Here is a 17,136-nt window from a genome sequence, read left to right as displayed (position 1 = left end):
TGTTTTTAAACAATTTATTTTAATCGTCTGTCATTTTGTTTTAAGAGATTTAGGATAACAAAAAATATGTAATGCTTAGTAGAAATGAACAACTGATCATGATCGCTTCTATTGTTACACACAGGTCTAACTGATGGGGGGGAAGTCAAGCAGACCTCCATACTCTGGAAAAACCAGGGTGATAATGTATCTATAGAATGCAGTCATACCTATGGCAGTAGCTATTTCCAAATGTACTGGTACAGACAGCTGCCTGGAGAACTAATGAAACAAATGGTTTTTACTACTGCAAACTCCCAACCTGACTTTGAACCAGACTTCAGGGATGAAAAATTCTCAACCATCAAGCGTGACGCTCACAGTGGGACACTGATAGTGAAGAATTTGGTGCCAGGAGATCAAGGCTTGTATTTCTGTGCTGTCAGTATGCACAGTGATACAGCCACACTCAACACTCGTACAAAAACTCCAGATCATAAACTGTAGGGGGATGTCAAGGACCACAAATACTCACAACTGAACGTGGATTCATCGTGTGAAAGGTGACACCACAGATAACAAGATGACAGAGCTCCACACAGAGCAGTGACACAACCACCTGCAACCCTTCATAGCAATATAAATTCATACTGTCATTTATTCGTGTTTCAAAGACTACTACAACACAGACATTATCAAACACGTTCACCTCTATTGTTTGATGCTTCTGCTATGGATGAGAGGTGACTTTGACTAAGGTCCCATCTAGAGCGTTCAGTATTTCAGGACCTTTTGCATTACTTGTTTTTTCTGCAAAAAACTAAAACAGTATAGGATAACAGCTCTTTGAGATTCATGCACTTCCACAACTTTGTGACAGCAGAAACCTGGCCATTTCTAATGTTTCTGTGACTGACAGTGCTGTGTATTTCTGTGCTGCTAGTCAGCACATAAATACAGATTCCACTGAAGTCAATACAAAAACCTCTTCTAATCTCTCTGACAGATTCATATCTGAACACCTGCTGCCAGTCTGCAACTAAATCTAGACTTTGAAAAAAAGAGACTGACTAATTGAACAAGTTTGATCCCCTTTGAAGTCACATTTCAGGCTCAATTAAATCCTTAAGATTTCTTTAATTGGTGAAAGCAGCAACAAATTAATTATGTTCACTGACAGAACACTGACATGCAATTCCTATAATCAAGCTGGACCAGTTTCCTTGTCAAGAATTGTCAGCCAGAGAAAATAAAAAAATAAAAAACAATCAAAAAAATACAACATGTTCTAAAATCCAGCTTCCTCAGTCATCATATGTTGTTGTTAATGGAAATCATGACCTGTAGGCAGACCAGCAGCATCACATATGCTTGCATCTACATCCGGAGTGACAATTTCATTGAGCAACACTCCCGCCTCCAACTCTTCATACAACTGTCTCAAACAGGTCATGCCAAACAGAACGTGGACATCTTCATCATGAGCAAACGACGTCGCCTCATATTTTTATTCTTATTGCTGTGGGTATCAGGTAATTCCCAATAAACTTTATAATACAAATTCAACTTAAACCATTTCATGTTTTTAAACAATTTATTTTAATCGTCTGTCATTTTGTTTTAAGAGATTTAGGATAACAAAAAATATGTAATGCTTAGTAGAAATGAACAACTGATCATGATCGCTTCTATTGTTACACACAGGTCTAACTGATGGGGGGGAAGTCAAGCAGACCTCCATACTCTGGAAAAACCAGGGTGATAATGTATCTATAGAATGCAGTCATACCTATGGCAGTAGCTATTTCCAATGTACTGGTACAGACAGCTGCCTGGAGAACTAATGAAACAAATGGTTTTTACTACTGCAAACTCCCAACCTGACTTTGAACCAGACTTCAGGGATGAAAAATTCTCAGCCACCAAGACTGACGCTCACAGTGGGACACTGATAGTGAAGAATTTGGTGCCAGGAGATCAAGGCTTGTATTTCTGTGCTGTTAGTATGCACAGTGATACAGCCACACTCAACACTCGTACAAAAACCTCAGATCATGAACTGTAGGGGGATGTCAAGGACCACAAATACTCACAACTGAACGTGGATTCATCGTACCAATTCAACTCAAACTTCTTAATGTTTTGAAACAATTTATTTCAACTTACAGTTATTTTGTTCCAGGAAATTCTGGATTACTAAAAATCTTTAATGCTGTACAAGTAGAAATGAACAATATTTGAAATTATAACTTTTATCATTACATACAGGTCAAACCTGTGGAAGTGATGCCAACCAGATTTCCATGTTATGGAAAAAAGAGAATGAAGATGCAACTATACACTGCAGCCATATCAAGGGCAGTAGCTATTACCAGATGTACTGGTACAGACAGCTGCCTGGAGAACTAATGAAACAAATGATGTTTCTGTGCTGTCAGTGAGCACAGTGATACAGCCACACTCAACACCTTTACAAAAACTCCAGATCATGAACTGTAGGGGGATGTCAAGGACCACAAATACTCACAACTGAACGTTGATTCATCGTGTGAATGGTGACACCACAGACAACAGGATCACAGAGCTCTCTCTTCACCACAACAGATCAGTACAGTGTCCACATCACTGCAGTCGGCGCTTCAACCTGTCTGTCAGCCTCATGCTCCTCCCTCCCCTCACTTGTGAACAAGACTCTCCACCTGGGGTAGTGACTCTGACCCTCTGTGGGTACATCACCATTTTGCAGGTCTTGCACTTGGAGGCGCTGATTCTCATTCCCGGTGTTTCACACTTGGCCTTGAACATCTGCAGTGCCAGCTGCAACAGTTGAAGTCTTGGCTAAGCCATTTACAGACTTAAGGGGGACCCTAAATGACATTTACAATCCCATCCACAATTAGAAAGTATGTATATATACACACATATGCACATACAGTTTGAGCAACCTTGTTGATAGTCATTATTTTCGTTGGTTGTTACAATAAAAAAATGTCAGTTAAATATATCATATAGGAGACACACACAGTGATATTTGAGAAGTGAAATGAAGTTGATTGGATTTACAGAAAAGTGCAATAATTGTTTAAACAAAATCAGGCAGGTGCATAAATTTGGGCACTGTTGTCATTTTATTGATTCCAAAACCTTTAGAACTAATTATTGGAACTCAAATTGGCTTGGTAAGCTCAGTGACCCCTGACCTACATACACAGGTGAATCCAATAATGAGAAAGAGTATTTAAGGGGGTCAATTGTAAGTTTCCCTCCTCTTTTAATTTTCTCTGAAGAGTAGCAACATGGGGGTCTCAAAACAACTCTCAAATGACCTGAAGACAAAGATTGTTCACCATCATGGTTTAGGGGAAGGATACAGAAAGCTGTCTCAGAGATTTAAGCTGTCTGTTTCCACAGTTAGGAACATATTGAGAAAATGGAAGACCACAGGCTCAGTTCAAGTTAAGGCTCGAAGTGGCAGACCAAGAAAAATCTCGGATAGACAGAAGCGACGAATGGTGAGAACAGTCAGAGTCAACCCACAGACCAGCACCAAAGACCTACAACATCATCTTGCAGCAGATGGAGTCACTGTGCATCGTTCAACCATTCGGCGCACTTTACACAAGGAGATGCTGTATGCGAGAGTGATGCAGAGGAAGCCTTTTCTCCGCCCACAGCACAAACAGAGCCGCTTGAGGTTTGCTAAAGCACATTTGGACAAGCCAGCTTCATTCTGGAATAAGGTGCTGTGGACTGATGAAACTAAAATTGAGTTATTTGGGCATAACAAGGGGCGTTATGCATGGAGGAAAAAGAACACAGCATTCCAAGAAAAACACCTGCTACCTACAGTAAAATATGGTGGTGGTTCCATCATGCTGTGGGGCTGTGTGGCCAGTGCAGGGACTGGGAATCTTGTCAAAGTTGAGGGACACATGGATTCCACTCAGTATCAGCAGATTCTGGAGACCAATGTCCAGGAATCAGTGACAAAGCTGAAGCTGGATCTTTCAACAAGACAACGACCCGAAACACTGCTCAAAATCCACTAAGGCATTCATGCAGAGGAACAAGTACAACGTTCTGGAACGGTGAAATGGTTTAAGTTGAATTTGTATTATAAAGTTTATTGGGAATTACCTGATACCCACAGCAATAAGAATAAAAATATGAGGCGACGTCGTTTGCTCATGATGAAGATGTCCACGTTCTGTTTGGCATGACCTGTTTGAGACAGTTGTATGAAGAGTTGGAGGCGGGAGTGTTGCTCAATGAAATTGTCACTCCGGATGTAGATGCAAGCATATGTGATGCTGCTGGTCTGCCTACAGGTCATGATTTCCATTAACAACAACATATGATGACTGAGGAAGCTGGATTTTAGAACATGTTGTATTTTTTTGATTGTTTTTTATTTTTTTATTTTCTCTGGCTGACAATTCTTGACAAGGAAACTGGTCCAGCTTGATTATAGGAATTGCATGTCAGTGTTCTGTCAGTGAACATAATTAATTTGTTGCTGCTTTCACCAATTAAAGGAAATCTTAAGGATTTAATTGAGCTTCAAATGTGACTTCAAAGGGGATCAAATTTCATCGGTTAGTCTGTCATTTTTTTCAATGTCTGGATTTGGTTGCAGACTGGCAGCAGGTGTTCAGATATGAATCTGTCAGAGACATTAGGAGAGGTTTTTGTATTGACTTCAGTGGAATCTGTAGTACTGTGCTGACTAGCAGCACAGAAATACACGGCACTGTCAGTCACTGAAACATCAGAAATGGCCAGGTTTGAATATTTTTGGCCATCTCCATCAAAGCTGATTTTCCCTTTTCCATCCTTTTCGGTTTTTGTCAATTCCAGATTTAGGTATCCCAGAAATTGTAGGACTCCTTTTTCATCTTGCTTGTACCAGAGAATGACCTGATAACCTGGTATGCTGTGTGAACATTTGATTTCACTTTCAACAGATTCACCAATTCTCTTAATGATGGATGGAGGTGTTTGGTTGGCACTTTTTGTGTCAGATGCCCCTGTGGAAAAGCAAAAAAAATGACATTAAATACAGAAATCTTTAACAATACATTATGTGTTTTATCATTAGTATTGTTGTTTTCCCTACCTGTCATTTCTGGCAAGTGAAGAAAACAAAATATAGAGACCACAGCAATCATGTCAAACAATTTAAGCTATCTGTCCTTTTGCGTATTGTCAGTTCATCAGCTGTGGATGACAATAAATCGCTGGTAACAGATAACCTGAGGAGGTGTCTGCAGTTGTTTGTGTCATTGCACGTCATAGCTGAGCAGCAGAATCTTCACAAGACAGTCTGTGAAAGTGATGGTTTCATTTATTGAACTCTGTCTCCACCTAGTGGAGTAAATGGAGTTATGGCTATGTGGAGTTAGATGCTGTGGCTCAGACTTTATAGAGGAACAGCTCACAGTGTGGCTGATTATTAATTTAGCTAAATCGATTCCTTTTATTCAGTTTCAGTTAGCTGGATCTAAAACGGTAAACATGACTGGAAGTGAGCACTTTAATTATTACACGGTAGAACATTTACAGTAATTCTGAGTACTTCTTATTTTCTCTGTCATACATTTCAGTCACAAATGTCATGTGCTGCCAAGAATATTTTTGATCATCTCTATAAAGTCAGAATATAAAGAATAACTGTCACAGATAAAAAGCTGCAGGTGCATGTATTGTGTGGTGGGTACCACAGTAGAGGAGATTAGTAGGTAAGACTTTGACAGTGTGGTGGGGTTTTTGTTCAGCTACTTGGTGCATCTGTATCACTGTGTTTGCTCACAGCACAGAAATACAAGCCTTTATCTGTAGGCTCCAGATCCTTCACTGTGAACGTCCCAGTGTAAGCGTCAGGCTTGGTGGCTGCGAATTTCTCCCTGCTGAAATTTCCAAAATCATGATCAGGTTTTGCTGTACTTGTGAACACAACGAGTTTCATCGTTTCTCCAGGCAGCTGTCTGTACCAATACATCTGAGAATAAGTATAATCCTTTGTGTGGTTGCAGTTTATTGTTGCTTCCTCATCCTGTTTTTTCCAAATCATGGAGGTCTGGGTGACATCACTCCCATCACCTGCGAGTTTAACAGAAGATATTACCGCACGCAACCTTTTATATGTAGCACAGTTTTACATTGAAACACTCTGAAAACACCTGAATAACTCTCGGTGATGGCTAAAACATGGAAATATTGCTAAACATGTAAATCACCTGAAGTCCTCTTTAAGATGAAGCATAATCCGAAGACAAGCTGTTTAATAAAAACAATATCCATGTTCTACTTGAGAGAAGGTGTCAGCATGTGAAGAGCTGCAGGTGAGACTGTCACTACAGTGTGTGATGTGATCCCATGAGCTGCTCTATACATATCATCATTTTCAGTCTAGCTGCAGGTGGGAACCACGTGGCACTTTATGTTGACATACAGAGTTGCAGGTGGGAGTGTCACTGCTCTGTGTGGAGCTCTGTCATCCTGTTATCTGTGGTGTCACTATTCACATGATGAATCAACGTTCAGTTGTGAGTATTTGTGGTCCTTGACATCCCCCTACAGTTCATGATCTGGAGTTTTTGTACAGGTGTTGAGTGTGACTGTATCACTGTGAATACTGACAGCACAGAAATACAAGCCTTGATCTCCTGGCACCAAATTCTTCACTGTCAGTGTCCCACTGTGAGCGTCAGGCTTTGTTACTGAGAATTTTTCATCCCTGAAGTCTGGCTCAAAGTCAGGTTGGGCGTTTGGGATAGTGTAAACCATTTGTTTCATTGGTTCTCCAGGCAGCTGTCTGTACCAGTACATTTGGTAAAACTCTACATTCTTGGTATGGCTGCAGTTTAGAGTTGCATCTTCACCCTGGTTTTTCCAAAGCATGGAGGCCTGGTTGACATCACTTCCATATGTTCGACCTGTAACGATGCACATTATTATAGGTTTCTTTTTTCCTTTCTACTATTTTTAGCATTAAAAAAGTGTTTTGTTATCCAAAATTTCTTAATAACTGTCAATTTAAATAAGTTGTTTCAAAATGTGAAATAGTTTGAGTTGAATTGGTATAATAAAAGAGTTTACTGCGAATTACCTGATACCCACAGCAAAAAGTTTAAAATGAGGCAGCCTCGTTTGTTCATCATGTTTTTTACAAGACCAGTTTGAGACAGACGTGTGACAAACTTCTGGTGGGAGTGTTGCTTAGTGAAGCTGAAGTGTAGAGTGGAGTATATATACTGTTGGTCCCCCTACAGGTCATCACTTCCAATAACAATACAAGATGAGGGCTGAGGAAAACAGATTTTAGAATATGTAGCATTTTTGATCATTGTTTAAAAGTTCAGATATTTTAAATTATTAACAAGAAAACGGATACAGCTTGTGAACCATATATGCATGTTTGCTTGTTTTTTATGGAGGGTAATTAATATTATGTTTCTTCCAATGATTATAACAGCTATTAAAGTTTGAAAATGAGCCAATAACACATCATCTTAGGGGGTCACAATCTCTGTTTTGTTTTGTCTGTACCAATACATCTGAAAACGGCTAACACCCTTTGTATGGCTGCAGTTTATTGTTGCATTATCATTCTTGTTTTTCCATAGCAAACGAGATCTGGGTGACATCACTCCCATGAGATCAGCCTGTGTGTAATGGTAAAAGTTATCATGTGAATGTGTTAATTTTCACAAGCATTCACGATTATTTGCCATCATAAAGCTCTTGAAAGAATTTAAATTATACATTCAAGTTGAAAACATAAATTATATTAATATGGATTTACATTATACATGTTTTTTAATTACCTGATACCCTCAGCAGTCTTGTTTCTTTGTGATCAAGTTCTCAGTGTTCTGTTGGAACAAAACTATTAGAGGTGGTTACATGAGGAGTTTCAGGTGGGAGTGTTACTCAATAAAATTCAATCACATGGCAGAAGCTCAGTTGGATTAAGCATGTTGACCTGGTTGTGACAAACTGCTGAAGTTCAAATCAATCAGCATCAGAATGGGGAAGAAAAGTGACTTTGAACAGATGGTCTTAAACTGGTTTCTTGAATATCACAAAGAGCTGACTGTACTAAAATTACCTCCACAGTCACCAGATTTCAGTCACATAGAGAACATTTGGGATGGAGTGGAAAAGGAAATTTGCATCTTGAATCTGCAGCTGAATCTTTTTGCAATTCCCATTAAAGCTGATTTTCTCTTTGCACATTGTCCTCAGTGTTTGAATAATCCAGACTGAAGGTATCCTAGATACTGTAGATCCTGAAAGAAGTTAGCTGTGAGGTGCTCAGGAGCCTTAAGGCTTTTTTTGGTGTGTTGGGCAGATAAGAGAAAGGGTTTTTGTACTGACTTTACAGTGAACTGCAGCACTGTGCTGACTGGCAGCACAGAAATACACTGCACTGTCATTTAACTTTACATTATAAATGGTGAGTGCTGACTTTTCACGGCCATCTCCATCAAAGCTGATATTTCCACTCAGATTTTCTTTTTTTTTGCCACCTGGATGTTGAGATTTCCCAGAATCTCCAAAGTTTGATGTTGGTCTTGTTTGTACCAGAGAATGACCTGATAATTTGGTATGCTATGTCAACATTTGATTTCACTTTGAACAGATTCACCAATTCTCCTAATGATGGAAGGAGGTGTTTGGTAGACACTTTTTCGCATCACCTGTGTAAAAGTACACAAGAGTTTAAACACAGAAATCATTAAATTTGAATTGTATTGTTATCATTGTCATTTTCCTACCTGTAATTCCTGGAAAGTTAAGAAAACAAAGTATAGAAACCACAACGATCATCTTAAACAATTCAAGCTAGCGATCCTTTCAGTATAGTTGGTTCACCAGCTGTAGATGAGAATAGATCGCTGTTACCAGATGATGACCATAGGAGGTGTAAGGAGTTGTCTACGTCATTGCTTTAACTAGAAGAGAAAAGTGCTGTCATCATACGACAGTCTGTGCAAGTGATTATTTCATTTATTGAGGTCTGTCTCCACCTACTGTGGTAAGGGCACTGCAAATGAAGTAGATTCCTCTTTCTTTAGAAACTAACTCGCAGTGTGGCTGATTATTCAGCTCAGTGGATCTCCTTTTATTTTATTTTAGTTTGACTGGATCTGAAAAAAAAAGGTTAACATGACCAGAAGTGGACACTTTAACTATCATATAGTAAAGCATTTACAATTTTAAACACTTGCTAATTATTTCTCTTTCATACATTTAAGGCACAAATATCATACATTTGTCTTTTTGTCTTGTACAATTAAAAGCTATAGAGACATGTTTTTGATTTATAAAGTCAGAATATAAAGAATAACTGTCACAGATAAAAAGCTGCAGGTGCATGTATTGTGTGGTGGGTACCACAGTAGAGGAGATTAGTAGGTAAGACTTTGACAGTGTGGTGGGGTTTTTGTTCAGCTACTTGGTGCATCTGTATCACTGTGTTTGCTCACAGCACAGAAATACAAGCCTTTATCTGTAGGCTCCAGATTCTTTATTGTGAATGTCCCAGTGTAAGCGTCAGGCTTGGTGGCTGCGAATTTCTCCCTGCTGAAATTTCCAAAATCATGATCAGGTTTTGCTGTACTTGTGAACACGAGTTTCATAGTTTCTCCAGGCAGCTGTCTGTACCAATACATCTGAAAATAGTCTACACTCTTGGTATGTCTGCAGTTTATGGTTCCATCTTCGCCCTGTTTTTTCCAAATCGTGGAGTTTTGGGTGACATCACTCCCATCACCTACGAGTTTAACAGAAGATGTTACCACACACAACCTTTTATATGTAGCATAGTGTTTCACTCAAACACTGTAAAAACAAAACATTCACAACAACTGCAAAAACATTAAAAATGTTGATCAGACTGCATATTACCTGAATCCCACTTTAAAATAAAGAATAATCCGAGGATGACTTTGTTGAGAACTGTATTCATGTTCTGTTGGACAAAAGGTGTCAGCATCGTCTATACTGTAGGTACAGAGATATGTAAAGCTGCTGGTGAGACTGTCCCTCTAGATTATATTGTCCCCAGATTCTGAGGAACTGCTCTATATGTAGCAAGACTTTCAGTCCAACTGCAGATGTAATATAATTGGTACTCTGGTTCCCCCTACAGTCCATCAAAGCCATTTTACTTATGTTATCATTCGAAATTCATAGAAAAGAAACTAATATCTTGTAATTAAAAAATAAATAAATACTGTCTGCTGTTACTTTTATGTTGCTATGGGTTTTCTAGCTGTGAAATAAAAGTTTACACAGCAGTCCTTCTGTGTTTTACTCAAATCACAGTGATTAAATAGGATCAGTTGAAAGGGTGGTGAAGGTATTTTTAATAATATCCTCAAGCAAAACAAATGCATGGCTTCATGGATTCAATCTTCCTTTTTTGTTTTTGTCAGGATGGGTTATCAGAGAAAATTACTTGATATTGCAGTTTTTTAATACACTCATTTATTATAACAATACAGTATTGTTGTTGTTTTTTTATTTACAAAAGCTATACATAGCAGTGTGAAAACTGTTTCCTGTCTCCCTTTCACCGTGCTGTCCACTTGATCAGTTGTCTCCTCTTTGCTGCACCACTAACTAAAGCCACTTAAGTCATTTACCAACATATATCTGCATGTAGTTTATGGATTAATAACTAAAAGAGACGGTTTGGTCCAGTAGATGGCGCTGTTTACATATTTTTACACAAAGTGTTGGAAAATGGAATGAAATCCTGAATGTTGTTTTCTAAACACCCTGCTCGGTCGATCTGCCTTTTAAATCATAGTCTCTGTGGACTTTGCTTGTGTGTCTAAAAAGATAAAACAAGCTGTCCATAGACAAATGAGAACACATCCTTTACAAGCTGACTGAGTTCTGGCTCTGTTTTTGAGTTATTAGAAACTGACTTTGAATAGACAAGTACAGCATTATTCATTTCCATTTTATTCTGACCCCCTGCTGTTTTAAAAGCCAAACTTGTCCTCTAATCTCCTGGTCTCACTCCCTCTGCAGTTCCTGCGAGTCAAAGTGGATCGTGTTGGATCACATATTTATCCTCAGAGCTGTGGTTGGTTTTCAGGCATATTACAAATATACACAATTCAGAGACATGTGAGATTTTGCACACAAATAATGAATTGTAAGGCTGCACCGCTGAGAATCCAACTAAGAAAGGCTCCATAGGAGATCAGGTACAGATGGTGCCTTAAACTAGGCTGAACATTTAAAAGTACAATTTTTAGATAAGCAAAAACATCTAATTGGCTCACTACAAAACCATTTTTAAGAATTACAATAATCTCATTTGCTACCTGATATTAAGTTACGATATAACTAGCAGATTTATGGAAATAACAAGAGGGAAAGAAGTTACAAGAACTCTGTTAAACATTTTGGACATGCTGGAAGTGTTCTAACTTTCTTGTTTGCCAGGCAGTGTGTCACGGTACACTTGTGTGTTAAAATTAAAAAAAGAGGCTTGGTTGATGGTGTGGAAATAAATCCAGCGTTTTTACAAGCTATAAACTATGCAAAGAATGTGTTGCAAACTTTTTCCACTATTCCCACAATCTCCCCCTAGTGCTTTTACAAAATAACAACACAATGACCACAAAATGCCTCATACATGCAGGATAAATATAAACTATAATCTACTTTTAATATCATTTTTTTAGTGTCGTTTTGCTGGAGAGCCTAAAGAAGTAAGGTAAAAGTAAGAGTCAGAACCTGTACCTAATGGACTTACATTTTGGTGCTCTGAGTTTGAATAATTATCATTTTTGAGCTCTGAGTATTAAAATGTCTTTGCATAAATAATATCTGTGCGTGCTTTGAGTAACAGCAATTGCATTGATAAGATGGTTTGGCGTTTGTGGTTTTCTTGTTTTGTGTTAAAGATTTGTTATTTAAAAGTAAATTTTCAATGCTGTGAGCACCAGATTTATATTCAAAACAGTTTTGTAGCATATTTTTTGTTGCTTTAAATTGAATTGACTCATTACACACTGATTATTGACCAGCATCAATCAAAACTGACACGTTGCTCAGGTGAAAGTGTTGAATACAGTCTTATTGTGCAACGGGATGCCCTCTGCTCCTCTGAACTCCTCTGCGATGTCATCAAATGTACGACCCTTTGTTTCCGGGAGGCGAATCCAGGTGAAGGTGAAGGCGAGCAGAGCCACGATCATAAAAAGGAGGTAGACATAAGCACCACAGATTTTCTGTGTGAGACAGACAGACAAGAATCCTTTTTTTAATGTTTTTATTTGACCTCTGCTTACCTAGGAATGGTCACTTGAGATGGGAATCTCATACCACAAGAGCAAAACAATGTTAAAAAGAGAAGGAAAGAAAGCAAATACAAAAGGTATTGATTTGGTTCACTGGTCTTAATTTCATGTTGGCTGCCGTTTCTGCTGCACTATAGGGAACAGATGCTTCTTTTGTTAACTGTAATTTAATTACTTATTACATTATTTCAAGCTGGATTTAAAGGATTTAGCAATAGATTTATATGTTTTGCTATAGATACAGATGTGCAGTATAACAGATGGAGCAGATTTATAGCCTGTATTTAACAGCTATTTCTCTGAGGTGTAAGCAAACTCACAAAAGCAAACAAGAAATCCACCTTTAAAGTTTCCCCTGAAGTCTTGCTTGGTCATACAGCATGCAGGCCAACGGTATAAATGTTACGCACCAGTAATGGAGGAAAGAGAAGTGCCAGAACAAACTTCCCTCCCCAGTTGAGCAGGCTACTGAAAGCCATGGCTATAGGTCTGCCAGACTGGTCGAACAGCTCGGCAGCAATGAACCAGGAGATCGGACCTGGGCCCAGCTCATAGGCTGAAGTCAGGCAGAAAACCAGCAGCACTTGTAGGCTTCTGAGTTCTGGGACCAGATGCTACACAGTAAAATAATAAATTGGAAGGATGGTTGTAGGTTAGTCATGTAGACATGTAGAAAATTCTGTTAGGTTAACATGTAGATGGTGTCTTTCTCTCTATTGTTTAAACTTGAAGCTTCCTTTTCAAACATCCTCCAAGCTATGCCATGGTTTATTTTTCATATTATCCATTTAATCATGTCATAAGATCGGGTTCCACGGTTTGCAGAAGTTGGATATACATTCAAAACCAGCACATAACTTTTTTCTGCACAAATGGAAACAACCACACATAGATGATTTTACCAGGACAGAATCGACTACGGTCATGATTAAGTTGCACACTGCTATGGAGATGAAACCAGTCAGGAGCAACCGCCTCCTCCCTGCCCTCTCCATCAGGAAGAACTGGAGAGGAAAAAACAACACACTGGTATTAAAATGCAACACTATCCCTTTTGTGGTTCATGCTGTTAAACCATTCATGAAGAAATAATGACAAAACTTCATGCTTTCTGTGACAAAATCAACAAAATAGGGCACAGCTGATTTACTGATTATATTGAGCAACCTATTAAATATAAGAAATAATATCGTTTCGCATTCAAAAACACACTGAACTGCAATATAAAGGATCAGCACTTGGTTTGTACTTACTGCTACCAAAGTGAACGTCAGATTGACGGCCCCAACACCCAGTGTGAGATATTTGGCCTGGTCAAACTTGGCCTGAAACATTTTGGTGGAATAGTTGATTATCTGGAAGAAAAGCACAGGAATTTAGTTTAGTTTAGTGAGTAACTGAGAAATATTTCAATGGGTTTTTTTTAGGGTTGAGATATTGCCTCAAGCTCTTCTCAGGGTTACAGCAAGTGTGCAAAACTGAAAAAGAAAAGAAGCCAATGTAGAAATGCCAAGTACTCCTTGAGGCAGCCTCCAAAAGTGAGTAAGCCTCCTTTCCATCCAGAGGAAAGAAGCTAAAAATCCCCACAAAAGGGATGGGTGTCTTCATGTAAGATGGAACTGGCCAGTCTCTGCAGCTGTCAGGTACAGAGAGACTGGTAAATAGCAGCTTAACCTGATCAGTTTGCCTGATCAGTTCATATTTTGCATCAGTTTGTTGGTGTCTTTCAGAGTTAGGTTACCATAGCATGACACCAAGGAAAAAGGTCAAGCTAAAGTTGAGGCCAGGAGCTTTTACTTCATCTATTTCAACACATAGAAAAAGAGAAATATATGTCAGAGAAATATTTTTCAGATTAAGAGGATTTTATCACTGACCGCATTGAATCCAGAGAGCTGGCTTCCCAGGCTAACAATCAGGACAATAATGATCGGTTGCCTGTAGCTGCGTTTCTTGAAGAAATCCTGGATGGTGACACGACTCTGTGTGTGAGCAGCTTCCTCTTTCATTTCTTCCAGCTCAGCAAATACATTTTCTGCTCTGCCTCTCAGCCTCAGCAGGGCTGCAGGATTAAAGAAACACCTTTCAACATATTCTAAGGGGATGTTTAGGTGAAATCCACAAAGCTGGGATAGTAAACCATAGTAAACCATTTCTGCATTTTAACTTCTGGAACCAACTTGAGAATGTCATACAAATGAATTCATCTCTTTTAATATATCATAATACAAAAGAGTAATCTCTTTAGAGAGAGGATGATTTATTAAACGATATGAACAGTAAGTCCAGTGAGTGGAACCTACCACTTTTGGCCTTGATTTCTTCTTGCCGGTTGATGAGCAGATAGCGGGGACTCTCAGGACAGAAGGGTAGGATCACATACTGTGTGAGGGCCGGGATGAGAGACAGGGACAGCATCATGGCCCAGTCATGCTCTGTGCCCAACACTATCTCGAGACCAGCCACCTGCAGCACACGAGCAGCTAGTTTCATGTCATATCCATGTATTGTATAAATCCTTATTTGTGTATTATGGGATTTTGAGGAACTTAAATAAAAACAACAGATTTTGAATGAAAACAATGGAATTTGAATGGAAAAAAAGAGTAGAATTAGAATGAGAAGAACAGCATTGGAATAAAAACAAAAGAATTTGAATGAAAACAACGGAATAAGAATGAAAATAACGGAATTTGAATGAAAACAAAAAAAATTGAATTGAAGCACCGGAATTTGAATGAAAAGAACGGAATTAAAATGAAAAGAACAGAATTAGAATGAGAAGAATCGAATTTGAATGAAAACAACGGAATGTGAATGAAAAGAACAGAATTTGAGAGCAAACAATAGAATTTGAATGAAAAGAACAGAATTTGAATGAAAGCAACAGAATTAGAATGAAAAGAACGGAATTTGAATGAAAACAAAAAAAATAGAATAAAAGCACCGGAATTTGAATGAAAAGAAGAGAATTTGAATGAAAACAAAAGAATTAGAATGAAAAGAACAGCATTTGAATAAAAACAACGAAATTAGAATGAAAACAACGGAATGTGAATGAAAACAACGGAATGTGAATGAAAAGAACAGATTTTGAATGAAAACAAAAGAATTAGAATGAAAAGAACAGAATTTGAATGAAAACAAAAGAATTAGAATCAAAAGAATGCAATTTGAATGAAAAGAATGCAATTTGAATGAAAACAAAAGCATTAGAATGAAAGCACGGGAATTTGAATGAAAACAACCGAATTAAAATGAAAAGAAAATAATTAGAATGAGAAGAACAGAATTTGAATGAAAACAATGGAATTAAAATGAAATGACCAGATTTTGAATCAAAACAATGGAATTTGAATGAAATGAACAGAATTTGAATAAAAGCAAAAGAATTAGAATGAAAAGAAGAGAATTTGAATGAAAACAACAGAATTAAAATGAAAAGAACAGAATTGAATGAAAACAAAAGAATTAGAATCAAAAGAATGGAATTTGAATGAAAAGAACGCAATTTGAATGAAAAGAACAGTATTAGAATGAGAAGAATCGAATTTGAATGAAAACAACGGAATGTGAATGAAAAGAACAGAATTTGAGAACAAACAATAGAATTTGAATGAAAACAAAAGCATTAGAATGAAAGCACAGGAATTTCAATGAAAACAACGGAATTAAAATGAAAAGAAAAGAATTAGAATGAGAATAACAGCATTTGAATGAAAACAAAAAAAATAGAATGAACGCAACGGAATTAGAATGAAAACAACAGAATGTGAATGAAAAGAACAGTATTTGAATGAAAGCAATGTAATTAGAATGAAAAGAACATTCTTTTTCTCTTAACAGGTGATCCAGGAGATTCCCCCTCCCCCCCTTCTCACTGTCCCTCTCCCCTTCTTTTTTTCTTTTCCTTCCTCTTTCTTTCTCCCTTTCCTATCCCTCACTCATGTCTGTCCCGTCTGTAACAACTGAAAATAAAATAAATAATAAAAACAAAGGTCGATCAAATGGACCAATACCGCAATGCCACAATGATCCATTTGGCAAAATAAATCCATTGGGTATCCTTGTTGGTCTTCAGACAACAATTCTGACGGCTAAAGAACCAAATGGGACAGGCAAAAAAAAAAGAATGAAAAGAACAGAATTTGAGAACAAAGAACAGAATTTGAATGAAAAGAACAGAATTTGAATGAAAAGAACAGAATTTAATGTGTCTCCTTACCAAGAGCAGTAAGAAGTAAGTTAAATGTAAGCTCAACTCACCACACCCACCAGGATGCCTGCAGCGAAAGACACCTGGTTCAGTGTAGCAAATGCTCCTCTGAGGTTGGTGGGGGAAACTTCCTGGATATAGAGGGGGTTAAGGCTCATCACCAGGCCACAGAACAGACCAAAAACCAGTCGCCCTAGGATGAGGACCTCAAATGACTCGCTGGCTTTGGAGGCAAACATCAAACATGCTCCGACCACAGACAAACCGTTAACTATCAGGATGGAGTTACGCCTGGAGGGGAACAAGCAAATTTATAAGGAGGGGCGGGGGGAAGCAAGCACTGTTGGAAACTTTACAAAAGTTAGCTTGGTTTTCTTACCTGCCGTAAGAATCTGCCAAATATTTGACTCCCAGCGAGCCCAGTAAGGCTCCAAAATCTTTAATGCTGACAGAGAGTGACCACAAGAAAGTAAGACTGTGATCTGAGATTGATTGGTTGTGTCTGGCTCTCCAGGTATTGTTGAAAAACTCTTCGATAATCTAAACAACAATGCCAAAGTAAATCAGCTTGCACTGGTAACTCAATTAGATGCAATGACATGTTTTTTCTCTCTC

The 17,136-nt window shown here is 38.2% G+C and overlaps 1 protein-coding gene and 1 pseudogene across 3 annotated transcripts in view; one reads left to right on the top strand and one right to left on the bottom strand.

Annotated features, from left to right (window-relative positions):
* The first annotated feature begins 1,196 nt into the window (after nt 1-1,196).
* LOC121815301 lies at nt 1,197-2,102 on the top strand (annotated as a pseudogene).
* An 8,289-nt stretch (nt 2,103-10,391) lies between these two features.
* The window catches only part of LOC102291367 (solute carrier family 2, facilitated glucose transporter member 3), an 8,687-nt gene continuing 1,942 nt past the window's right edge, over nt 10,392-17,136 (bottom strand). For 2 of the 3 annotated variants that reach the window (XM_042225601.1, XM_005934060.2), the window contains exons 4-11: nt 16,901-17,061; nt 16,572-16,812; nt 14,609-14,771; nt 14,183-14,367; nt 13,559-13,660; nt 13,208-13,309; nt 12,716-12,919; nt 10,392-12,236 (exon numbers count right to left, since the gene is read on the bottom strand). In XM_042225601.1, the coding sequence (XP_042081535.1) occupies nt 12,057-12,236; nt 12,716-12,919; nt 13,208-13,309; nt 13,559-13,660; nt 14,183-14,367; nt 14,609-14,771; nt 16,572-16,812; nt 16,901-17,061 (1,338 nt within the window). In that variant the 3' untranslated portion in view covers nt 10,392-12,056. The remainder of the gene's footprint in view (nt 12,237-12,715; nt 12,920-13,207; nt 13,310-13,558; nt 13,661-14,182; nt 14,368-14,608; nt 14,772-16,571; nt 16,813-16,900; nt 17,062-17,136) is intronic. The other variant, XM_042225602.1, reaches the window with a different exon arrangement.

This window comes from Haplochromis burtoni, unplaced genomic scaffold, assembly GCF_018398535.1.
Source record: "Haplochromis burtoni strain Fernald_Lab_line unplaced genomic scaffold, NCSU_Asbu1 Contig_176, whole genome shotgun sequence".
Lineage (NCBI taxonomy): Eukaryota > Metazoa > Chordata > Actinopteri > Cichliformes > Cichlidae > Haplochromis > Haplochromis burtoni.
The sequence above is the reverse complement of the archived record's forward strand: the minus strand, read 5'-3'. Positions and strand labels throughout refer to the sequence as shown.